This window comes from Bidens hawaiensis, unplaced genomic scaffold (assembly GCF_021521415.1).
Source record: "Bidens hawaiensis isolate Kalapana, Puna unplaced genomic scaffold, B.hawaiensis_p1.1 tig00010699_1, whole genome shotgun sequence".
NCBI lineage: Eukaryota > Viridiplantae > Streptophyta > Magnoliopsida > Asterales > Asteraceae > Bidens > Bidens hawaiensis.
In genome coordinates, this window is record NW_027491818.1 from 362,362 (window position 1) to 389,216 (window position 26,855).

At 34.2% G+C, this 26,855-nt stretch overlaps 1 protein-coding gene across 1 annotated transcript in view; it reads left to right on the forward strand.

The window, feature by feature from the left end:
• The first annotated feature begins 22,901 nt into the window (after window positions 1-22,901).
• Window positions 22,902-26,855, forward strand: part of LOC143535894 (tropinone reductase homolog) — a 42,562-nt gene continuing 38,608 nt past the window's right edge. Inside the window, exons 1-3 of the mRNA XM_077030018.1 lie at window positions 22,902-23,020; window positions 23,096-23,223; window positions 24,250-24,332. Of these exons, the coding sequence (XP_076886133.1) occupies window positions 22,917-23,020; window positions 23,096-23,223; window positions 24,250-24,332 (315 nt within the window). The 5' untranslated portion in view covers window positions 22,902-22,916. The remainder of the gene's footprint in view (window positions 23,021-23,095; window positions 23,224-24,249; window positions 24,333-26,855) is intronic.

Consider the following 26,855-nt stretch of genomic DNA (forward strand, 5'->3'; position numbering starts at 1 on the left):
TGGAAAATGAGGGATTTCACGGCAATGAGAAGAATTTCGAACAGCGCGTGGACGAAATTCTCTATTTCAAAAATCGGGTTTGGATCCCGACCCTCCATGACCTTCGTGATTTAATCATGGACGAAGCGCATAGATCGAAATATTCCATACATCTGGGATCGGATTTGACTATTGATGATACGAATACCTGAAAGGATTTCATTAATGGCCGAGTTTGGAGAAAGATATGGTTACGTATTTTGGTGAATATTTAAGTTATGTAAGAGATAAGGCTGCACACCAAAAACCCTAGGGAACGCCACAACGACAGAAAATTCGCCAATGATAGTGGGAATAAATTATTATGGGTTTCGGGACGCAAATTCCCAAGATATATCAAAGACACGATGCAATTTGGGTAATCGCGGATCGATTAACCAATCCTCGCATTTCATCCCAATCTATGACGATTACCACGATGAATTCTCGCCCAAATTCATGATGGTGAAATGATATCTCGTCATGGAGTACCATTTTCAATTATCTCAGATCGAAATAGCATCATACTTCCATTATTGGAAGGCGGGGAAGGAAGCATCGAGAGCTTGAAGCTTTCTATGGGTGAAGTAATTATCACCAATTTGTTAAATTGAAAATGGGTGTCAATCAAGCCATAAGATTTGAATTGATTCGGGAAATAACCAATCGGATTTATAATATTTAAGATGAGTTGAAAGCAGCGCGAGATTGGCAAAGGATTTATGCCAACATTCATAGGAAACCATTGTCATTGGAAAGAGGTGACAAGGCATTTTTAAGGCATCACCTTAGAGAGGTGATATGAGGTTTGCCAAAACCGAAAATAGCTCCTTAATATATTGGACCTCATGAGACTATCTCCATGATTGGTCATTTAGTTTATCGATTAAAGTACTCCAGGGGCTAAGTATTATACATGATGTTTTGCCATGTATACGGATTGAAAAGTACCTAAGCGATGAGGCAACGAAAGTACTAGTAATGGAAGTACTCATAGAAGACATACTTGATATCATAAATAATTCCGTTGAGATAGTAGACGGGAAAACTAAACAGTTTGGACACACCAAGCTTTATTGATTAAGATTAAGTGGAATTCACAGCGAGGACCAGATTATACCTGGTAACGCGAGGGTGAATTCTGAAGGAAAAACCCCCCACCCTTCTCTCGGAAGGGAATAGTAGGCGTGTAAAATTTCGAGGACGAAATTTCTTAACGGGGGGAGAATGTAACGATTCCGACGAAACCCGGTATACCCTAACCGGTAGACGTTAGTTGCGTCATATGTAATGTCGGGTACATGAGTTACCATAGTAACTATACGAGAATACAGGGTTCACTGTATTGATTGTGCGTGAATAAATAATTCATCGTATTGAATATGCGATTAATCGATTGATAGTTATTGAAACCCGAACGAATCGAGGGTTCAATTATAGATGAGATATATGATATTTAGTGATTTTACGAAGCATTAATGCTTCGGGATAAGTAAAGTACGGCACAGAAAAAGAATTTCGATTTAATGGTACGACGGTACATTAAACGAAACCTTTAATACCAAACCGAGCAAGAGACAATCGATCAAGCCGAAAAAGATGCGCGATAATTAATAATATGATGTTTTGAGTTAATAAATGTCATGGTTTAAGTTTTTAAAGTTTTTAAATCGGTTTTAAATAAATTTCATTTTTTAGCCGAAAAACAACCGTTTTGGCCTCGTTTTAAGCCGAATTAAACGTTTAACCGAGAAACGAACTGAACCAGATTATCCAAAACATTATCCGGATTACGAGAATCCAAATATGTGGCTTAAAATGAAGTTGTGGGTCCCACCCCACCCATCCAAAATTCCGATCGGAATATAGGGGTGTTATACCCCTTGCATTTTCTTTTTTCATCCAACTTTTTCAACAAACCTCCAATTCTCTCAAGACCAAGAGCCTAAAACCGAGATTTTGACAAGAAAAACCGAGGTAAAATTGTGTTATGTACGTGTTTATGTTCGTTTCTTGAGTGTTCTTGCAAGAAAAGGAGGTTTCCAAGTGAAAAAGGGTGAAAACCCGAGATGGAAACCGATTCTTGCATGATCAAGTGATGTATACGGGTTATACAAGGGATCTTGGTCCAAGAAAGGAGTTAAACGAATCAAAAACGAATTTTTACGGTTAAATCTTTGTTTTAGTATCATAACCGTAACCATGAAAGAAATGGCTTGATCGTGAGTGTAACTTGCTTGGTATTGTGGTATGTTGATTGTAGGCTCTGTATTTAGTGGTAGATAAGGCGGAAAGACGAGTTTGTGGCTCGTAGTGGCGGAAAACGAAAGGTATATTCGGTTATGTTCGGTTTTGGGAAATTTGGACAGATTGTTGATGCTTTAGAGTTAGGTCATGAAATTTTACAGGGATATTCTACACATGAAAATAAGAGTTCTGTGAATTTTTGGTAATTTTTGGACAAAGGATGAATATTTGGTGAATTTAATGCTCGGTTTTGGCCAAAAATGGTGAAAAATAGTTAAATATTATGAAAAATTCTGGAAAATTTCAGATAAGCTTTTTATATCATGTGTAAGTCACACACAAAATTTGAGGTCAGTTGGAGAAGTCTAAGTAGGCTTTTCGGTTAAACGAGTTCTAGGGTGTTCTAGCTCGGTTTTAGTGAAAATGGCATGTAAAGGAAGATTTTGGTTCTGGAAAAATTACAGGGGACTATGTGGATGGCAGGGGACATCCAGGAGAAATTTGGGATGTTTCTAAGATCGTTTGGTATTTACGACATATTTAGTGTTTAAATGGTGTTTAAAAATAGATAAATAAATTTTAAATATAAAAATTAATTCTGGAAATATTTTTATTAAATTCCCCACTGCCAAAAAGTGATTTTTGCAAAATTTCAAGATCCGAGACTAAACGGATAATTATTTGTGCTAAAAAGAAAATAAAAACAAACTTTTAAAGTCTAAAACGCATAAACCGGTAAAGTTCGTCTAAACGAACTGACTGGTGTATAAAAACCCTAAAAATGAACTATTTTCATATAATAGAGTTAAACAAGTAAAAATGAATCATCCGAAAGTAATTCGGATTATTTGGGTATTTTTAACCTATTTTAACAGTTTCCGGTACGCCAAAGACGGAAACTGGTCCCGCGGTCAATCGGGGCGTCTAAACCGAGTACTAATTTCACCACTTTAATTAAATTATCAGTCAACAACTATTTTCGGGTCGTGTGTGACCAAACTCATTTTGAAACATAAAATTGGATAACCGTGCTAGGCATGCAAAACGGGGAAAACAAGTTATTAGAAGATTTGACTGTTGAACTCTAAACGACATCACAATCTGAGTCCGGAAAAGTGTTTCTGGGTTAACCTTGCCCCCAGAACGGGTACAGTGCTGGGTTAACAGTGTCCCCAGATGTACCGGTTAACCTGGTTAAAGTTATATTAATAATGAGTGTATAGTAACGATCGTAGGGATCATATTACAGATTGGACGTGTTAACTGATAATGATTGTTGTTACCTGCTTGCATGTGCTAAGGTGAGTTTCACGAGCCCCTTTTTCTGAATTGTTTTCAAATATTTTCCCGGGGCGGAAGCATGTTTCTATTAAAATGTTTAAGTACATACTGAACGCATGGACTTGCGTGTGTTTATAAATATTTGATTGTACGGGAATCGTACGGAATGGGTACAGGACTGGGTTAACAGTGTCCCCAGATGTCTTTGGAAGTGTTTCCGGGTTAACATTGCCCCCGGAGGGAGTACAGTACTGGGTTAACAGTGTCCCCAGGGGTTCCTAGAAGTGTTTCCGGGTTAACATTGCCCCCGGAGTGAGTACAGTACTGGGTTAACAGTGTCCCCAGATAATATTATATTATGATATGGATTTATCGTGGTTTACTAAAATTGTGAAACTCACCAACTATTCGTAGTTGACCCGTTTTCTCACATGCTTTTCAGGTACAATTAAGATGAAGTGATTGCTTACGTGCTAAGTGCTTGATGTGTGTAAGATTTGCGTGCGGGATGTTAGGAAACATTATAACAGATAGAATTATGTATCATATTGTATGATGTGTGTATCACCTAAACGGTAATGAAATACGAGATAATGAAATTTTGAAGTATATTAATGCATTCAGTTTTCTTTATAAACAATGTGGTTGATATCAGAGGTGTCTGTCGCATCCCGTTTACGTTTCCGCTGCGGTTACGGGGTGTTACAGTAACTCTTAGCACGTTTTGCACCTACCACTAGGGAAGGTGTCTAACCTGTTTACGAGTGAGATAAATAATTCTTATACTAAACCTCCGATCAGTCCCCAAACTAAGTACATAAACCCTAACTTTGATTCAAATCCAACTATGTTATTTTGTCTCTTTTTTCGTTTTCTTGTTATAGTCGTTACCCGACTCGTTCGTCATTAATAAATTCCACACTTTTAGTAATTATGTTTTATTTTATTCATTTTTAATATTTATTTGGATATAAGTATCAATATTGTGCAAAAACAACCCTTTAACTAACCCTAACCACCTTATGTATCCACAACCAATCTTGAGGGACTTGTTTACAAAAAATAACAAAAAAGTTAATATATTATATTCTTCATCTTCATCATCCCCTCGCATACCCCACCCCCCAACCCAACCCCCCCCCCCCCCCCCTTCACCCTCTCCACCCCGTCTTGCTTGAACCTCAATTTTTGGATTAATCAAGGAAATTAACCAAAACAAATCGTTGGTAAATCAATATCATATCACGCCGACGTTTTAATTGTAGAAAATAATAATGAATCGGTGACTAGTTTGACTATTACCGAACCATGGCTTAATCGACCCTAAAACGCTATATACACTCAATCATAAATCAATTAAACTCTCCTGCACATCCCTCATATCATCACGAAACAAAACCCTCACACAATTGCATCATAACTTTCTGCCAAGACCGTTTTTGGATCCAACTGTTGGCCACAACTTGGTGTTCATTGTTCACCCTCAATTCTTGATTGTTTCTGGTAATTTTAACATGGTTTTAATTTATTTTTGACCAGTAAACATTAACTCCAAATCAATTTGATCAATAAACAATTTAACAAAACCCGATTCTAGGGTTTTAATTTGGATTGGGGTTAAACTGGGCATATGTGTTATATATAAATGTTTCCATCTTATATCTGAGTTAGATACCAGCCCAGTTGGCTAGTGCAAGTATTGTTGGTTCATGTGTACCGGCTGGAGGCGCAGTTTCGAGCCCTCCAGCCTAGTTTTTGGTGGTTTTTATTTTTAATTATGTTTTTAATTAATAAAATTGATTATAAAATATTACTGAATATTATTTTTGTAAAAACTGGCACTTATAGATTGACGATTTCCGAACATTTAACATTCTTAAACCCTTATTTATATATATATATATATATATATATATATATATAATATGTTTTAGTTAAATGTTATAATAAATCATAAAAAAATGTATGAAATGTGTTTCTTTTATCAATCTTTTTAGCGAGAGGTTCATTATATATTCAATGATAAATACTTAAATTAAATATTTTAATATGTTTTCTTATTAAGAATATTTGTCTACAATAAGTATAACTGTATTATATTTATTTAAGTGTTTTATTTATAAGTATATTTTATGTATATATTTAAATTGTATTATTTATATTATATAATCTTAAATCTTGATAAAAGTGATTTTCCAAATAATTAAAATAATAACAAAATAAATAAATAAGTTTAATAATGATGTTTTCAAAATAGAAAATAATAATTAAAATTAAATAATAAGTATTTCACAAACACACCCGATCATTATCGATGCCTGAATCCCTATCAAGTTATAGAATCCATCTTTAAGTTTATAGAATTCATATATATTTCCCGCTATCATTCTTAACTAAAGTTACTCGTTGGTAATTCTCGGAGAGCGTGACGTTTTATCTCCTTATCAACTCGTTTACCCGTTTTGCTTACTTGATAAGGTGAGTAATTCACTCCCCTTTTTACTTATGTTCAAGTTTTTGTGGACATATGCGTATCGTATCATATTTACGTATTATCTAGTATTCGCATTAGCAAACTGTGTAATATTGTGTGCATATCAATTAAATGTCTAATTTGCTACATGTCTAATTGTTTATTTGATCGCATTTAGAGAGGTCCATCGTATTCACATTAATAGTATGATAATACGACCGTCTTAGTAGCCAAAGCCCATTTCGCAAGGCAATGGTTTTACCGACGCACTTAATTGCTCAATAGCTTTATTGCTTATCTCACAAAGGACATTTTTGCACCTTTTTATTATATTGTATTTAAAAGTACAAGTGTGTTACTCACTCAACCCTGTGTTGACAAACCTACTTTATTTTAAACGCATATTCAGGTTTTCATTTGACTTGAGTGCCAAGATGAAGGACTTAGTGATGACTTTAAGTTAGAAGGGATTAACAAGACTTTTTTTTTAATTTAAATTTGAATTTATTTTGCTTATATTTAGAAGATGATGTACTTTGGTTGGTTGTTGAATATTTGGATTATTTAATTAATAAATAGATATTGTCACCTTTAATATTGCATGATAGTACCTTGTGAGTTGTGAGCAATCAGTTCGCGCTCTGACATTTTCGCCTTAGGTTGGGGTGTGACAAATTGAATGTCTTATACCCCCTGTCAATCAAAATTGACAGAGGGGTTTCATAGAGGAATTGAAAATGAACTAGATCCTTACAACAATTACCTTGATTACGGCTGAATTGAATGCATACGATGACCTAGGGTTTGCAACAAGAACTCAATCTCTAAATGGATTAAAAGGGTTTTCTAAGTAGAAATTGATAGAGGGTTAAGGTTTGAGATGATCCAGGGATGGTGTGTGCTCGTTTAATGGTTTTGTAGGCGCGTATTTATAGGGTTTTGAGGTCTAGGTCAGTTGTGGTTCCAAGGGTTAATGAAATCGTTGCATATTAGCTGTTAATTAACATAATTAAACGATGTTTGATGTGTGATTGATCGATTAACACGTAGGTGATATCAGTTTCGTGAATTCCGGCTCAATTGATGGATCAAGAAGAAAGGGGGGTGGGGGTTTTCTTGGCCGTCTGTGGAGGGAAACAAGAAAAAGAAAAAAAAAATAATAATAAAATATATTTAAACCTTTGCAATTTAGTCCTTGATGTTAGGCTGGTTAATCAGATTAGGATAAAACATAGTTAAATGGTGTAAATGCACATGAAAAAAAGTTCTTATAACTCGTTCAATTAATATTCAAATTCGAGTGATAAAATCAAATAAAATAACTAGAGAAATAAAGACAAAAACAAATAAATTAAATAATAGTTCGTTATCTTGCATTAAATAACGAATCCAAAAGAATAAATAAAATATAGATTTAAAACGACTTGGGTTTTCGAGTCCGAAAATTGACGAATGTTACAAAATAGTTCGAAACTGCCCTTTCATCCTAAACGACCAACCATTCCTTATCGATTTACTCCCAGTAGAATTAGAAAGTTTTGATGTAATACTCGGTATGGACTGGCTCTCTAAGTAAAAGGCATAAATTATTTGTAAGGATAATACTGTTGGAATTTCCCTATCGAAAAATGAAACGATTACATTATAAGAAGAAAAATCTGGTACTACATTGTCTCTCCTATCTCATCTTAACGTACTGAATTATTTACGCCAAGGTTGTATGGCGTATTCAGCAAGTGTAACAGTTAAGAACTTCAATGAAAAGCATATAGAAGATGTCCCAGTGGTACGAGACTATTTAGATGTGATCCCGACAAATTACTTGGATTACCGCCAAACTGACAAGTTGAATTTCGAATTGACTTAATACCAGGAGCAGCTCCCATCGCTAAGGCGCCTTACCGATTTGCCACTTATGAAATGCAAGAACTTTCCAATCAATTACAAGAATTATTGGATAAGGGTTTTATACGACCTATTTATTCGTCGTTGGGAGCACCGGTTTTATTTGTGAAAAAGAAGGATGGAAGTTTCTGAATTTGTATTAATTACCGGGAATTGAACAAAGTAACCATTAAGAATAGGTATCCTCTTCCTCGAATCGATGACTTGTTTGACCAACTCCAAGGTGCGAAATATTTTTCCAAAAGTTGATCTTAGATCCGGTTATCACCAGGTAACAATTCAGGAGGAAGATATTTCGAAAACACCCTTTCGGACTCGATATGGTCATTATGAATTCTTAGTTATGCCTTTCGGGTTAACCAACGCACCGACAATTTTATGGTTCTTATGAACCGACTTTACAAACCTTACCTTGTTAAGTTCGTAATAGTATTCATTGACGAGATTTTAATATACTCGAAAATTAGGAGGGATATGACCAACACCTACCGGTATTGATGGTTGGTTAATTTGTATATAGTTAAGTTCATTTATTTACTAGTATTAACTATTTAACGTGGGAACTTCCATACTTCATACGTGTTTATTGTATTTCAGATCATAGACGTTAAAGCAGTTAATTTGGACCTGGTGAGGCCTGGGATGAAGATCAGGACGTCCAGCATGCAAAAAGAAAAAAATATTAGTTATTTGCTGATGATGAAGGTCCATCGCGTATCACGATGGGATTAAATAATATATGTTGACCATCGCGATGGACCACGGAAGACCCCATCGCATATCACGATAGGTTACGAAGACGGGAAAGTTAGGGTTATAATGTTATTTTTCTTATGACGGCCCTGTCATTCAACAACCGATACCAGGAAATTTCAAGAGCTAAGAGAGGAATATTCCATCACTCCGCATCATACCGAGATCATCCCTATGTTCATTATCATTGTAATTGAAGATTCCATGCTGTCGAGTCTCGGCTAAATCCTTTGAGTCATACCTGGGATGTAAAGTTTGTATCATTTTCAGTTTTCTCATGTATTAAAGAACAAATACTTTGTAACTGTTATTTGATTAATCTATGAGTATTAATTTTTAGTATTGATGTGCAATCGGTCGGTTTAGGTTTATGTTAATCAGAACGATTAGTTTGTCGGTTTCTATAATAATTGCTCATAGGACTATTTTGACTAGTTGAATTCAATGAAGCATGCAATTGCCCTTTGTTGAGTTACACTGATAGGGATTGTTTGATAACCAGTGCTAAGTGTTAGCGATAGTTGGTGCCGAAGGTTTAGCTCTTTAGTCAGTAAGTATTAATCAGTGATAGTTAATATGTTAGGTTGCATGATATTACTGTTTATGTGCATTCTTGATCCCCGGGTGTGATTTGTCTTTGTTAATTGCTTGAATTTGTCAAATTGTTTAATCAGTATTTAAAACAAATTATTTGCTTGTGTGATTTGCACTACAACTCATTACTTGATAATATTAGAAATTAGTTACACGATCACATTGGCCACATACTCCTTGTGTTTGACACTCTACTTACCCTAGCTTGCTTAGGTGATTATGAACCTGATTTAATTGTTTTTAACTAGATAGCGACAGTCTAGCATCAGTAATCTTGGAGTTGTTAAGATAAAAAAACTGTATGCAAAGTTGTCCAAGTGTGAATTTTGACTGCAAGAAGTGCAATTTTTTAAGACACATTGTAAACCAACAAGGAATTCGGGTAGATCTCAATAACATTGAAGCTATCAAGAATTGGCAAGCGCCTAAGTCACCAAAAGTAATCCTCAAATGTATGGGATTAATTGGATATTACCGGCGTTTTGTCGAAAATTTTCCAGTATTGCACAACATTTAACCCTCCTAACTTAAAAAGACCGAAAGTATGATGTCTTCCAGAAATAACTGATGACCTTGTAGTTTATTGTGACGCGTCTCGAAAAGGTTTAGGATGCGTACTGATGAAAATAAACAAAGTAATAGCATATGTTTACCGACAACTTATAGTGCACGAAAAGAATTATATCACTCATGATCTAAGACTGGGAGCAATTATTTTTGCACTTAAGATTTGAAGACACTGCTTATATGGTACCAAATGTACAATTTACACGGAACACAAAACCCTACAACACATATTTGATCAAAAAGAATTGAATATTAGGCAACGAAGATGGGTGGAATTACTGAATGGCTACGATGTGAAATTAAATATCATCGAGGCAAGGCTAATATAGTAGCCTATGCCTTGAACCGAATAGATAGAATTAAACCTTTGAGGGTACGAGCACTTCAAATAATAGTCCAAAGTAGCTTAACTGAACAAATTCGTGAAGGTCCTATCCATCTAGGTACTGACAAGATACATGAAGACATGAAAGAATTTTATTGGTGGCCTACTATGAAGAAGGATATAGCCACGTATGTAAGCAAATATGTGACTTGTGCTCGTGTTATGACCGAATATCATAAACTTTCGGGAATGTTACAACAACCTGAAATACCCCAGTGGAAGTGGAAACAAGTTACAATGGATTTCGTAAAACACCTTCCCAAAACCTCCCGAGGACATAATGCAATTTGGGTAATTGTAGACCGATTAACCAAATATGCACACTTCCTTCCAATCCGTTACAAATACACTACTGAGAAACTAGCTCGAATTTACATTGATGAAATTGTATCCTGACATGGTGTACCACTTTTAATTATTTCTGATCGAGATAGCCACGTTACTTCTCATTTTTGGCAATTTGTGAAAGAAGCTTTGGGAACCCGAATAGATCTAAGCACAGCCAACCACCCTCAAACATATGGCCATTCTGAAAGAACCATTCAAACATTCGTGACAAAACGATCTATACCTTATTTATTACGTTGCGAGTAAATAGTTAACCGGTTATTTGATATTGAGTAAATGATTAACCAAACGATACAGATTATGACCCAAGTATATCGGGGGCATATACAAGTGATATACGTATTATAGTAACTAACATATTGATATAATAGCCCTAGTATGTGCAAAACCGCTTAAACAAAAAGATTTTCGTTTAACAATACTCTTTGAACTTAAAACCAAACGCATATATCAAAACAAGCATTTTATCATCTGTAACATTCGTTACTTTTCAAACCCGAAAACCCGACACATTTTAAATTTTCGGTTTTGTTTCTATTTAAATTCATATACTTTAATAATATTATTAATTAATCTCAATTTTCGTTATATGCATTTTATGTGATCATTTCTATGCAAATATACTTTTTACCATCCTTGTAGTATTGCATACTCATTTAAAGATTGTTTATTCATGAACTTTTCCCATGAAAATCATTAGAATAAATCTTGGATTATTATTATTACCATCTTTTTTTTTCATATGTTATTTTTTTATTAACTAATAAAAATAAAGCAATTGATGTTTTAATTAAATAAAATTTACTAAAAGAGTTAAAACACTTTGAAAACCTTTTAAACCATTTTAATTTTTGTTTTTAATTATATTAAATATGATTAATTTTCATAAATCCCATAAGACATAACTACTTCGTATCTTCACTATAAAAGAAGGACAAATCCTCCATTATTTTCACACCTCAATCCACTATTTTCTTAAGATTGAAAGCACTAACAAGTAAGTTTTATGTTTCCATGCATTTTGTAGTTTTGTTTTGATTTAATGTTGAATGTTCATAATTTGTTCTTCATGATCATGCTACTTTTATCATAAAAATTTTATATTTTGGTCTTAAGAATCATTATGATCATGGATATCCAAAATAAACACTTTGATTTTTTTCTAAATCTTGGATCAAACCTAGTTATTGTGCAAGAACAAGCATGAATATATACTTATCTAAATCGTTTGATTTGTTGATCATCATAAACTTATATACTTTCTTTTAAGTATAATGATTTATAAAAATTTCTTTTATTTAAAATATTTTACAATAGATATAGCATACTTCATATATTTAAATTAATAATTTAGTAAATTAATTATTGTTTATTTTATTTCAACATAAACTACTATTTATAATTTTCTTTAAGAGATTTCATGCAAAACAATTAAGTTAATTAATTAGTAAATTAATTAATTATGTTACTAGAAGAAACATAAATTGTTTAATCATAAATTGTTATTAATATTGTTATTTAATCTTATATTAATAAGTTATTATTATTTATTTATAAATCATTCTTCAACTCATAAGCACCAAATGATTTATATAAACTTTATTCATTTTTGTTAAACTCATTACAAATCCCCAAGTCCCCATTTGCCATAGGTTAATGAAATATATATATATATATATATATATATATTAAAATTAATGCCTCATTCCTAATACTAATATTATTTAACTTTTATAATCCCAATAGTTAGTCTTTAAATTTTGTATTTCCTTTTTAATTCTAGTTCACGACGTTCAATTGCTTCGATTTCATTTACGTACTTCCGGTTTTATTTCAAGTTTGTCTTCAACATCAAGGTGAGTTTCTCACACCCACTTTTACCCTTTTTAACTATTTTGGGGGTAGCATATATATCCTATCAAAAATTCAATTTATTTATTTATTATCTACAAACTACAATTCGCATCATGGACTTGTGTGTTTACTTGTTACTTGCTCAATTATTACGTGCATGGATTTCTTCGATAAGTATGATCATACGTCCCCCCTTTGCACCCATGGACCATTTGTTTCTGGTGGAAAATGGACTTCGATCTGAGTACGTTGGTGCACAATCCCAACTGAAAAAGACCTTCATTTATTCTTTACACTCATGGACCATTTTTTCTAGTGTAAAGAACCCTTATATGATTTTCACAAGTTTTCATGGAATTGTATGGTTTTTATATATTATTTTCAACTGTGTGAACTCAACAACTATTCAGTTAGTTGACTTTATTTTATATATATATGCTACAGGTACTTTCGTTAGAGGATGAATTGGTGAAGATACTAGAAGTTAGGTTATTTAAATAATAAACAAGAAGACATTTGTTTTATTCCTTCTTCTTTGTGTTTGTTCATTTGAAATAACTTATGTACTTGATGCTTTGGAATGAATTAATGATAATATTGTCACTTAATAGTGTCAAATGTGTTTTACGCAATCTGTACGTCACACTCAGGCGTTTCCGCTTTATCCGGGGTGTTACATCATCCGTCAAGCTGAAAAAGACTTACAACACACTTATCTGAGATGTTTTAAGCAACCCATGAAAATATTTTGCATTTTTACGAGTTAGTACGTTTTTCTTAATTTACAAAAATTAGCTGAAAAACACTCATTTTTGCGTTAATTATCGCACCCGAACTATTTTTCTTGCCAACAGCTGAACCTGATCTAAATTTGGACTCAAGATTTCACTTTTGGCACACAAAACGAGGCAAAATAGGACAAATGAGATGCCCAATGTGCCCCCAATGTGCCCCCGGAACTAGGGGACCCACACCCTTATGATATTTTTATACATAAGGATGAAACCTATATATTTTCTATCAAAATATCTTATACCAACTCAAAAACACAGCTGCTATCTTTTGTTTCCAGCCAAAACCCTAGGTAAACATCAACTTTTAATGAGTTTTACACATGTTTAATCATGTTTAAACCTAAATAATTATGTTTTGATTAGTAAAAACCATGTTTAACCATCTAAAAACCTTTATAATGATTCAAAAACATGTTTTGATCCTAAACATGGTTACAAATCAGAATCATGAACATTTTTGGCCAAAAACACGGATTAGGATGTTTATATCGAGTATTTACGGTTTAAAAACTTGATTTTAAACCCAAATCAAAACCCTATGTTAAAATCCTTGATGATTAATTTTATGTGCTTGGTATTGTTATACATGACCTGTATTTATATTAGCTAGAGAAAAAAGAACCCGAAAAGGCGAAAAAAGGACCTAAACACCCGGAAACCGCAAAGGTACTAACCGAATACTCGTTTAGGGGATGTTTGTGTATCGATTGTTACGTTCTTGTTTTTAGCCTATGAAATTTTCCAGGGACAACATGTATCGTATAATGAGTCCCTATCCAAATTTGGTAATCGTTCGATAAACGGAGAATATCTGGCGATTTAATTACCGTTTATTGGTTATCTATTGGGAAAAATTGCAAAACAGTTTGGAAAATTATAATCTTTTGTGGAGAACCGAAGAATTGAATTCTAAGATCATACATAAACTTTGGGATCTGTTGGGGAAACCTAGCTATGGTTTATGGATTCTCGTTCAATCGAGTTTTAACAGCTGAATTATGCGCAAACCGGTATTTTACATAAAGAGTTAAGTTTTGGTATCATTTGTATAAAGAGTTTAAGGGATTATTATATGATATTTTGACAACTCAGAAAAATAATCGGATTTCTCGGGTATCGTTTGGTATAAGCGGGATATTAACGGGATAAAAATAACATAGAAATGAATTTTTTAGAAAATAGACAAGTTTAATAATTTTGGAATTATTTTTATAAAAAAATACATATTTTAATTTATTAGTATTAAAATTATCATAATTTGTATATATTTAAATAAAAAGTTATAATAATTTAAAGATTAAACAATATAAGTTATGATAAAACAGACAACGTTATGATTAACGAGTTTACTGGTATATCAAAACATAAAAAGTGGTCAACTATCATAGTTTTGAATAAATTTACCATAAACGAACTTTTTACAAGACTTCCGAATGATTCGAATGAATTGTACGCGTTTTGTATAATCAAATCTGTATAAAAACGGAAACGACCCATGTGGCCGATTCGGATACTGAAACCCTAATTTTCTTTTATAAATCAAATTATTTTATCAACCTGTACGTTTACTCAAGTTTTTGTGATATTACATATTTCCGAAACGCGTAAATGAACAACTTGACCTGGCACGTTAGCCAAAACCGGTTTTAATCATTAGACATTATACAACGTCACAATCTAAGACTACTGATATGTTATGGTCGTAATAGCCATACCCAGGCTAAATATACAACCGGGTTCAATTTAATAACTGTACTAGTATTAAAAATGCAATACCAATTGTAGGGATTAGGCTATAAACGAGGCATACCACTTACATTAGTGTGTTGCTGATACCGTATTATGATAAGGTGAGTTTCATGACCCCACTTTTTAAACTGTTTTACGAACATTTGAGGTGGAAAGCATGTTTATATATATTTATTTATCTGGAAACATGTTATGATGTGAATTGTCTAAGTGTTAACACTTGAAAGTCCCTACTAAACACGAGTGATTAACTGTGAGCCCGTGGCATGTGAATAGTGTATTGGTTTGACAAACCCAGTTGACATGGCCGGTGGAGAGCACTTGAAATATTACCCAATTGCACGTGACAATACAACTATACTTACTATATGCTATGTGGTGTTAGACACAGTACTACTTGGGGCATGAGGCCGGTGTGACCACGAGGAATGCGTGGGCAGTGAGGGGCCACGTGATAACCGCACGTACAGTGTTCACTTGTGGCTTAGTATAATTACATCATATACATACAAAACATGAATACTATGATTACGTATACTGGTTTCGTTTATAGTTGTAAAAGTCACTAACTACTCATAGTTATCCCTTTTTAACATGCTTTTCAGGTATACTGAAATTGGAGTAATGTGTTTACGTGCTACATGTAGGGGTGAGCATAAAATCGAATTAACCGTACCGAAATCGAATAACCGAAAAAAACCGAACCGATGGTTAACTTTTTAGTTTTTTGAAAAACCGATTTTTGGGTTTAGGTTAGGTTATCCATTTTAAAAATACCGAAAAAAGTCGAACTGAACCGATTAATCGAATCTATGTTTTCTAGGTGTTTTTTTAAGATGTTATGACCGGAAAAAAAACACCAAAAGAATCTACCATTGATGGTGATGAAGATTATGAAGATGATAAAGATTGGGTCTAAACTTTGAAGATGAATAAGACAATGAATGAATATTGGGCAAAACCTTTATTGTTTTTTTGATTAAGAACGTTGTTGAATTTTAAACTCTACTACTCAAACAATTTTTTATTTGTTTGGTTCCACGTAACATGTACCTATTTTTGTATTTTGAATTCAATATCTATGAGGTACTCTATATTTTTGAATTCTTTTTTTTTGTAATGTATACTCACAATAAAAAAAAACCGAAAATAACCAAAACCGAAAATAACTGAAAACCGATTGGTTGGTATTCTAAAATAACCGGTAGCTTAGGTTTCGGTTTGGGTTTCACCCAATAACCGAACGAACCGTGATCACCCCTAGCTACATGTGGTGGAAGTAGATAAGATAACCGTAAATAGAAGCAAATATATTAATAAAGAACCAAGCAACCGCTAATTGATTAATGTTGTGTAACGCCTAGTTAGTAAACAAAGCTAGAATGATGTAATATGATGTATATTAGTTTGTTAAAGTTTCTTTATAAACAATGTGGTTGATAGCGTAGGTGTCTGTTACATTCCCGTATTATGATTCCGCTGTCCTAGTCGGGGTGTGACAACCAACCACTCCAATGGTGTATGTGGTTTTTAGGTTGGTTTGAACAAAGATAAACCAACCATTGTAGATGGTCTAAGAGTTCACCCACCTTAATCAACGTTGTAAAAGTAGTTTTACAAGGCCCAATACTTTCCAAGTAATCACTACGGGCAAGGCCGACTATAAGGTGTGGCAGGGTAGTCGACGCCACCAGCCCGGCACCTCGCTAGGCCCGAATTTTTATTTTTCATTTTTTTATTTTTAAATTAAATGTGTTTTAATAAAACATTATGTATATTTAGTGTTAAACTTAATTATATAATCACTAGTTTGGTCTAGTGGCAAAGTGGTATTATTCTCATTCAACAGGTTATGGGTTCTAGTCTCATTTAAAACATATTTAATCTTATTTTCATACAAAAGTTTTTTAGCACAACCCAAATTATAACCAAGTAAGCTCATATAAAAAATTAAATTGTTTAAACCCAACAAAATACTCTATCTACTTAAGACCCAAAAAAAACTTCGCCTTCAGTCCAATTTTTTTTTTTTTTTTTTTTTTTTGCTGTTCTTGGAGTCAGCCCTGACTACAGGGTATGGTGCCAACACGACTTTCTTTAATTCCGTCCAGTTTACTAAGAATCGATTAAAGGTGGTCAACCTCAGCCATAATCAGATTTAGTCGTTCAACTTGAACCGATTTTGACTTTAAAAAATAAAACATAATACATATTTCTTTAATATTAAAGAACTAATATCATTTTTATAACTAACAATTAACATTTTTTAGATTTATTTAGTTTAAAATGTCCTTATCTTCTTTATATTGATTCACATATTCTATTATAAATATTAGTAAAGTTATAATATTTGACAAATATATAATATCTAAAATTTAATTTTATTTACATTTATGATGCCTTAGTAATCTTCAAGTACTCCAAGACACCCAACTCTCCACTTGGTTGTTTAAAGCACGCCTAACAACTTTACAACCTTGCCCTAAATCAATTAAGGGAAAATTCCCAAAATAGTCCAAAATATGAGAGAGAAATACAAAATAGTCCAAAACTTTGCAAAATTCCCATTTTAGTCCTTAGAAATTCATCTCCGTCGACACATTTGGATTCGTGACGTGAGATTTCGTTAACTAGTCAGCTAATGACACGTGTAAAGGTGACGTGAGTTTTCCATTGAAATCTGTCTTCCTCGTTAACTTTCAATCGAAAACCATCCCCTCAAAAACCATGGTTTTCAAATGATTTTTGTCTGGCCCGTGAGTTTTCAAAAAAAGATGATATTCGGGTTTTATTGAAATTCATCTCCTCGGATGCATTTCAGGTGAATTTGATCTCCTCCGATGAATTTCAAAAAAGTTTGAAAAAAAACGATAATTTTCCAGTGAATTTAGTCTCATCAGATGATTTTCAAAAAGTAAAAAATAACGATAATTTCCCATTGAATTTAATCTCCTACGATTATTTTCATAAAAGTTTTAAAAATTCAAAAAATTGGGTATGAAGAAAGATTGAAACTTTGCTCATCAAGAAAGTGGTTGTGAGGATTAAATGGCACGTGCTAAGAATGTGGTGGATGGTGGTGGTGGTGGGTGGTGGTGGTGGTTGATATGGGTATGAAGAAAGATTTAATCTTTGGTTGAGTATTAAGTGTTGGGAAGGTGGCGGATGGTGGTGGTGGGTGGTTGATATGTGTTTGAAGAAAAATGTATGTAACGATTATGGGACTTTAATAGGTTTGGCTGGAAAATGGTGGTGGTAGACGACGGCGGATGGTGGTGGACTATGGTGGTGGTGGTTGATATGGGTGTGAAGAAAGATTCAATATTTGGACATAAAATGCATGGAAAGATTATGGGTTTGATGTAAAGATTCAATCTTTAGATGTAAAATGTATGGAAAGATTATGGTGGTGGTGTGGTGGTTAGTGATGGTGAGTGGTGGAGTTTGCAAAAAAAAAGACGATGAATTTCATGAATAATCTTTACAACTCTTCTTTCAATGCAAAAAAAGATGAATTTCATCTAAAAAACTATCGAATCCCAAAGATTTGTAACAATATTCATCGGATCTGGCAACTCTTCTTTCAATGCAAAAAAAATATTAATTTCATCTTATATGCGTCCGAGAAGATGAATTTAAAAAAACGCGGAAAATCATGACTTTTGAAAACTCATGGGCTAGATATTTTTCGTTGGAAAACCATGGTTTATGTGGTGGATGATTTTGGATTGAAAATTATTGGGGAAGACAGATTTCAACGAAAAACCCACGTCACCTTTACACGTGTCAACATCTGACTAGTAAACGAAATCTCACGTCACGAATCCAAAGGTGTCAACGGAAATGATATTCTAAGAACTAAAATGGGAATTTTGGAAAGTTTTGAACTATTTTGAATTTCTCTCTCCTATTTTAGACTATTTTGGGAATTTTTCCATCAATTAATCATGTCCAATAGAATCTTGACGTGACAACAATCATTCTTTGGATACATCGTTGTCACCGATGAACTAGAATCTAAAGCTGCCGGCACCACCTCAAAGCAAACAAAACCAAACCAAAAGGGTATCTACATGCCGCCCAACTATAACTATAGAAAGGAAAGATGCCCCAACCAAAATGTGTATTCAGAATTGAAACGTGTACTTTAGTTTATTTCAGAAATTATCTTACTCGCCTGTTAATAATACTCAGAATGAAAATGGATATTAGTTTAGGTTAATGTGTAAAGTCCAGATCTATCGAAATATGTAAGGGTTTAGTGATTGTGGGGTTTACAGGGTTTATAGTATTTCTTATTATATTATTCAATATAATATAGGATATCTATCGAAATTTCATTACCAGGACTGAACATGGTTTGGTTCGGTTAGCTAACACATAATCAATGATATATTAATAGTTATTCGGTTCGGTTAGCTAACACATAATCAATGATATATTAAAAGTTGGGAAAGAAACCAAATATGTGTAAAATTATTTATGATAATATAATATTAAAAAAAATAAACAACTGTCTTAACACATCTTTGACTCTATGTTTGGATGGTTAACACATATTTGACGATGTGTTTGGAGACCTAACACATCGTTCACTATGTGCTTGAAAGCCTAACACATCATTGACTATGTGTTAACTAACTCGTTGGCAGGACTACCTAATACATCGCCGACGATGCGTTAAAAGAGAGACAAATTTGTAAAACAATTTCGAAGAAACAAATTTGGAATCTCTCACTTTAAATTGATTATTTTTAAAAATTTTCTCTTTTTAAATAGATGTCTTGGACTCTTAGGTTTATTTCTAAGCAAATATGTTAGTATGATGTGACATTTGTCATTCTAAAAGAGAAAAAAAATAATCAAAGTTCATGAAGGGTCTTGAATTAAACATTAATTTAAATAATTAAAATTAAAAAAAAATAACTAGGCATGAATAGACAACGTTAGTTTTAACTTTTAACACTTAGACCTCTCGCTAAGAGGCGGGGTTTGGGAAAAGATGGGCGTTGTTTGGGTGCTACACATCATTAAGGGGTGCCCTTGGTGGTGGGGTGCGGTGCTGCCCGGCGTCCCAACAGCCGAGACGTTGCCCTCCCCCCCAACGGCTATTTTAAAAAAAAATATTTTCTATATAATACAAACTATTTTTTCAATTTTTACTCAAACAAATATCAATTTTTACTCAAACAAACTCTTAAATTCCACTCTAAAAAAATCTCTCAACTCTCTATCATGGATCTTTTCTCAAATTTCACAAGAACCCAAACCCGTGGGATCCGTCTCAAAGGTGGTGGGCTAGTATGCTCGCAAACAACAATGACCCTACCAACCCATTCTATGCCAACCAACATCTACCCGTAATGCCTCCAACCATACAACCGTTTCCCAACGATATGTTGTTTCGAATGCCAATGTCGTTCAAGCCTCCGCCAACCCAAACCCAAACACCCCAAACCCCAATACCCGAAACCCAAGTTCCCGAAACGCAAGTAGACGAACCGCAAGTTCGTCTCAAACGAAGCCATAAAATGAAGGTTGATGTCAATCAAACTACTACCGAAAGGGTTGAAAGGAAAAGGTGGGAAGACGATGAGGAAGCGGCATTGGCGCAAGAGTTGATCGACTAATTCAAAGACTCAATTGAAGGTAAATCATCAAATTATTTATATATATTTCATTTTTCTTTGTTTACTAATACTAAAGCTTTTATATGTATCGTAGGTGACGGTAAACGCAACACGGCATTTTGGGCAGAAATATGTGGTAAGTTTTTTGAGATAATGGGTCTAGGTCGCTAGCGCGGGGATGATTCCATCGCCAACAAATGTAAGTCAGTGGTTTTAAAAATGAATAACTTCTCCAAAATTCACAATCGCCTTACAAACAATAGAGGAAGCGGCACTAACGATGCCAACCTTATTGAGGCTTACTTGAAACAATACAAGGGCCTTCATAGTCACGATTTCGGTATGTTGGAAATTTGGAGGAAATGCACGAGCTCACCAAAGTGGAATCCGGTCCCAAAATCTTCACTGGCCGCGACTGTCCAAACGGTCAGAAACAACTCTACTTAGGCCAATCAATCGCTGTCTCAATCCGGGTCGGATGTTCGTTCTCAATTTAGCTTAAACGAGTTTGATCCTGGTTTTCTTTTTGATGAACTGGATGAGTTGCCACATCCGGTAGGGAGAGACAAGGCCAAGGCGGCGGCTAGAGGTGGGGGATCTTCGTCTAGAACGACATCCTCGATGAGTTACGATGTGAGCGCGCGGTTTGACAACTTGGAGCTTGCACTTAAAGAGTTTCGCACGGAGAAAAAACACTCAAAAATGAACTCAAGATAATAAATGAAGAAAGAAAAGCAATGCATGTGGGAATACAAAGCCATGCATGAAGAAAGAAAGAAGACTAACTCGGAGCAGCAAAGAGAGAATGATTTCAAGCTCCTCGTAAATGATCTCTCGCATCTAGATCTGGCCACGCAGGCGTTTTTGAAGAATAAAAAAAAACAAGGATAATGTTTTTTTTTTGTTTTTTTATTTGTACATTTTTTATTTTTATGTTTTATTATTTATATTTTTTTTAGTTTGATTTTTATTATTATTGTATTTTAAATTTAATAAATTTGTTAGTTTTATAAAAAAAAATATTAAAGGGGCTTCGAAGCCCCCTCACCATAGAGGGCATCTTTGGGGTGGGCTTTGAAACTTCCAGTACCCACATAACGCTGACGTGACACTGGAGAGGAGATTCGAAGCCCCTCGCCATAAAGGATGATCTTAGAATTAGGGTAAAGAAGAGTCCATCTCATTCATTAAATTTTCAACAACTACGTTATGCATTTTAGTCTATAATTCTAGGATATGTTGTGAACGATTCAAAACCCCTTAAACTATATTTAACATAAAGACACCGTTTTATGTTTATACTTTTCACAGAGACATCGTTTTATGCTTATAGTTTTCAGCAGAGATGTGCATAAAACTGAAAAAACCAATTCAAAATTAAAGAATCTAACCGACATAAAAACCGACGGTTAGGTTTTATGTTTTCGTAAAAACTAAACATTCAGTTTGGTTTTTGTTTTGCATTTTATAAAACCTAAAAAAAAAAAAAAAAACCAACCCGAATATCTAGATTTTCATTTTAAATAATTTGTAATTAGTTAATTAATATATAACTCAAATATTTTTGCTTAATATATATATTAACTAATAAATTAATTTTAATTTAACAAAATGATTTAGACCTACAATCATTATTTTGTGTCAAACCGTTTTGTTTTCTCAAAATTTTTATAGCTCAAATGAAACAACCGAAAAAGCTGAAATGAACCAAGACTAAAACAAAACCAAAACCAAACAGTTTTAAAAATCTAAAAACCAAACCATGCACGACCTACTTTTAAAATTAAAAGAAAATAATAAAAATATACTATTGTCCATGGTTCAGTACTGGACAAAACAAAATTTATATCACTTTGGTTTTTGGTTTATTTTGTATCGACAAAGGACAAGTTTTACGATAATACTTTATTTATAGAGGTGACAATTCCAATGCGATGCGTCTACTCATGAGAAGTGTGTATTTTATCTTTACAGTTAACTCACGAATCGGGTTGAATCAGAACTGAAAGTCACATAAATGTATATTTATTAAACAACAGTTGACAAATTAAAAAATAGAAAAATAAAAAACGAACAAACACACAAAACTTAACAAAAAATATTAATTTATGGGTGTTGCCCGTTTTTTTTTATCATCTATTAAATGCTTTCTTACCATGCATAATACTAAATCAAATTAGGATTATACCTATCATTTGTAGAAGTTGGATAATTATTTTAAATAACCTAAAATAGTATGATATTATATATTTAGTTAAAAGATAATTGAAGTATGGACCCAAGTGGTTGTGGTTTATGAATATATACCCCACACACACATGCTATGGTCCGTAGAATTAAAGAGCATGTCGACCAGCCGAGAGCAGTGGTGGTCTCTCAAGGGCATGACCGCTCTTGTCACCGGCGGCACTAGAGGAATCGGGTTGGTTCATACCGTGATCATTTTGCATTCATGTTGATCATGGGTTTATATTATTATTATGTTTGTTTCGTGTAGCTATGCAATAGTGGAGGAACTAGCAGGATTTGGTGCAGTTGTGCATACTTGTTCCCGAAACCAAAAGGAGATCGATGAACGGCTCGAAGAATGGAAAGGCAAAGGGTATGAAGTCACCGCGTCTGTCTGTGAAGAAACACTAAGTGAACCCTGGACAGATTATAGATAATCTGGGGGTTAAGTAATGTTTCCCACGGATGAGATCTAACTGAGAAGGCTGTTCTTCAGGAGACCTGCAAAACAAACACCGTAAGCTCGTCACTGAGAAGGGGGGGGTTCCTCCTTGTGACCACCCTCCGGCGTGAGAATCAGACTAGATTGCTCTGAATATAAGTGTATATTAAGAGATTGCTAGATAACTGGATAGCAGATGATCTTACCATTCCAAGATGTTGGAGTATTTATAGCCGAAGGTAGGTTTCCTAGAAGGTACAGCCGGCTGAATAGTATTCCTGTTCTACCAACAGTGGATTATGCACAGGCCATACTGGTTGGTGGATAGGTTACGGCCAACAGTAACAAAGTCGGCTGCACTATTCCACCAACTGTAGATTATGCACGTCCCACCTACTGTGGATTATACGCAAGCCATGCTGGTTGGTGAATAGGTTACGGCCAACAGTAACACTATTCTACCAACTGTAGGCTACGCACGCCCCTCAGTAAGAGTTGGTGAGTAGGCAGCGGCTAATAGTGACAAACAGTACTAGAGGGTGCTCCTCCTCGTACTGTTGTCGGTGAGCTGTCACCCTGTGATTGGCTCATGGGTTGTTCTGGTCAGATCGTCTGTCCTATCCATACCTTGGTAGGTATAGTACAAAAGATCTTTCAGAATCATACGGACTGGCTCATTTTGGCGGGATTGTTCCCGCCTTGCTCATTCCTTCATGTGACTACTGAAGTAACTATTGCCTTGTGCGTGTAGCCCTGCTGTCTGCGGGTAGCCTTCCCTGATGGCTTGTATCCGCAACTGCGGGAACAGGCGGGGTACTTCACCATTGGGAGGCTTTCCCTGCGTGTACAGCTTGCGTACTGCGCGTAAGATTCTATGAGCATGGTGGGTCCTGCGGGAGCAGATGGCCTTTGCGCAGACGTCCCTATTCAAGGTGAGTCTTGCGGGACCAACTGGTCTCTGCTGGGACCTACCTCTTCAGTCTGTGATTTATCGTCTAAACAAGAAAGAGAGGAGCTCATCAATGTTGTCTCTTCGGTTTTTAATGGCAGACTCAACATCCTTGTAAGTTGTACATTTTTTTCTGGCATTTAAACGCTAAGAACTAGTTGATTTTGTATTATATGAAGGCCTGCTCTTGCGGGGTACCCACCCTTTAAGTATCGGGTCAAGTAACCCTACACTTTTCTTATATATATAGCAACTAGTTGCCGTAAGCGATTGTTTTAAAAAAACTAACATTGAAACTACACTCGCCATTAAAAAAGTTGAAAGAACCAAATCAAATCGAAAACCTTATATTTAGACTTAAAAGGTCCAAAAATACTTAGGCCGACTCAATTTGGTCATGCGACCTGGTAAAATATTGCTATTGAAAGACATACGGGAAAAAAATCTTTTGAATTAGATAAAAACGTTCATGGGTCCATCACTGCACACATGCACTACTTAGGAATGACAAAACTCAAACTGAGTCGAGTTTTAATGGCCTCGAGTATGAGTTTATGTATAAAGTAGAGCTCATTCAATAAACAGCTCAAAAGGGACATTCATTTACATAGCTTTATCAGCTCAAAAGAAGGCTATAAGTAAATATCTATAAAAGTATACACGAGTCAAGTCGTGTTGAGTCCAAGCTCAAGCTTGTAAATTCATCGTTAATTCGCTATATAATCAAGCTTTCTTAAAATTAAACTAGTGTAGCTCAACTTAGCCTTGACTATGCTCGTTTATAGCTTTGCTTAATAGCGAACGAGCTAAACCTTGTCGGAGTTTGATCAGAGTAAAATAAGCTAGAACTCAATTGTATACCAAATACTCTTGATATTTTTGTCACAACTAGAAACAATTGTTTTCTATGCTTATATTTGTCGGAGTTGCGTGGAAAATAGATATTTCCGACAATTTTATGATTTAAGCTTAATCTTAATTAAATTTCTACTTTTCCGACAAAAATGTTTATTTAGTTTTTTCTTTTTTTTTTAATTTCCTACACTATATGTACAAACGAAAGTTATATTCCTTATACATAATTTTTTAAAAAGGTGAGTTCAAATCCTTGAAAATGTAAGGTTTGAAGGATTTATGGTGGAGAAAATTTGCTATTAAAAAAACAATTTAAAGAAAATAAAAAAACAAAAATTCAGATTATATATACTTATGGTTATACTGAGAAAATATCAAAATAATTATTTCCGACACAATGCGACCAAATCATTGAATAATTATATTAATACATATCTTGTCGCAAGTTTGCGGCGAAGTTAAAAGATCAGTTTTCTCGTGGGAAAATGGAAACAAATATGTAGGATGTTGTGAAACTGACAAAGTTTTTGTATCTGAATTTTTTTATAGGAAATGAACCCTTTTTCTAGTAGTGCCGGTTCAAGTAGAGGTGTAAATAATGGTTAACCAATTTCTACAATACTCTTAACAGAGGCCGGTTTTTGGTTAAACCGTCAATACTAGTTATAGTTAGTAACCGGTTTTGATTCCTAACCAATTTTCGAAGAAAACATTAGTAATCCGTATAACCTATTAGATTAATAACCGACCGATTAACCTATAACCGGTAAAAAAAACGGTTTTCTGATGAAAAAATAGCCATTTATATAAAATTTCTTCATAAATAAAAGATGTATGTTCTTATAAAATTCATAGTCGCTTATAAATTATAATTTCCGATATTAAATATCTTTCGTGGTGGTCTTGTCATCGTCTTCGTTTTCACATAGTGAGTATTGGTTAGCCCGTGTGCGGTGTGTATGCCCTACGATCGTAAACAAGTTCCTCGTTGGATAATGGAAACAACTTCCACTTCTTCTTCTTGTTCATGTATATCTTCTTACACGAGGTGTTTGCCTTGGAGACTTCTAACATCTTGACCACGTTCCATTGTGTCCAAGTGGTCTTTATGGAACCATTGAAGTTCCGTATTGATAAAATAAAAGCGATTGGCAATAAAAGAAAATGCATAACCCGTAAACGATTGGCAAGAACTGGGATAATGAGTTTCCACAACCAACCCAAAATATGAAGTTCTATCAAATCTTTGGAGCCATGGTGGGATATTAACCCTTTGTCGTTTTCTCAAATCATTTAAAAAGTTATAATTACGGTACCTTCCTGCATCAACATTGATCGAACTACTAGATGCCAAACCAAACGATTTGAAAATTTTGATTGCACATATTTCGCAACAAATGTGTTAAAATTGTTTTTCATATCTGTTACGCAATGTATGTCTTGTTCTTGAATATCTGAGAGTTCAACAATTCGATCAATGAAATACTCGACGCCCACAATTTTCATGCATCGTTGCGGTCACACAAGTAATAGTCGGTATTTCTTTAAATTATTTTACAAATCTAATTTTCAAAGGAAAGATCACAAGTAATAGTCGGTATTTCTTTAAATTATTTTATAAATCTAATTTTCGAAGGAAAGATCATATTTCAAAATAGAAGGAGGTTTACCTGCGCTTCGCGGCACAAGCATGCAATTGACAGTTGTTGGTCTTATTGGTTCATGGTTCAAACATAGATAGTCCATAATCGTATTCGCAAGTCCACACACTCCAACTCATGT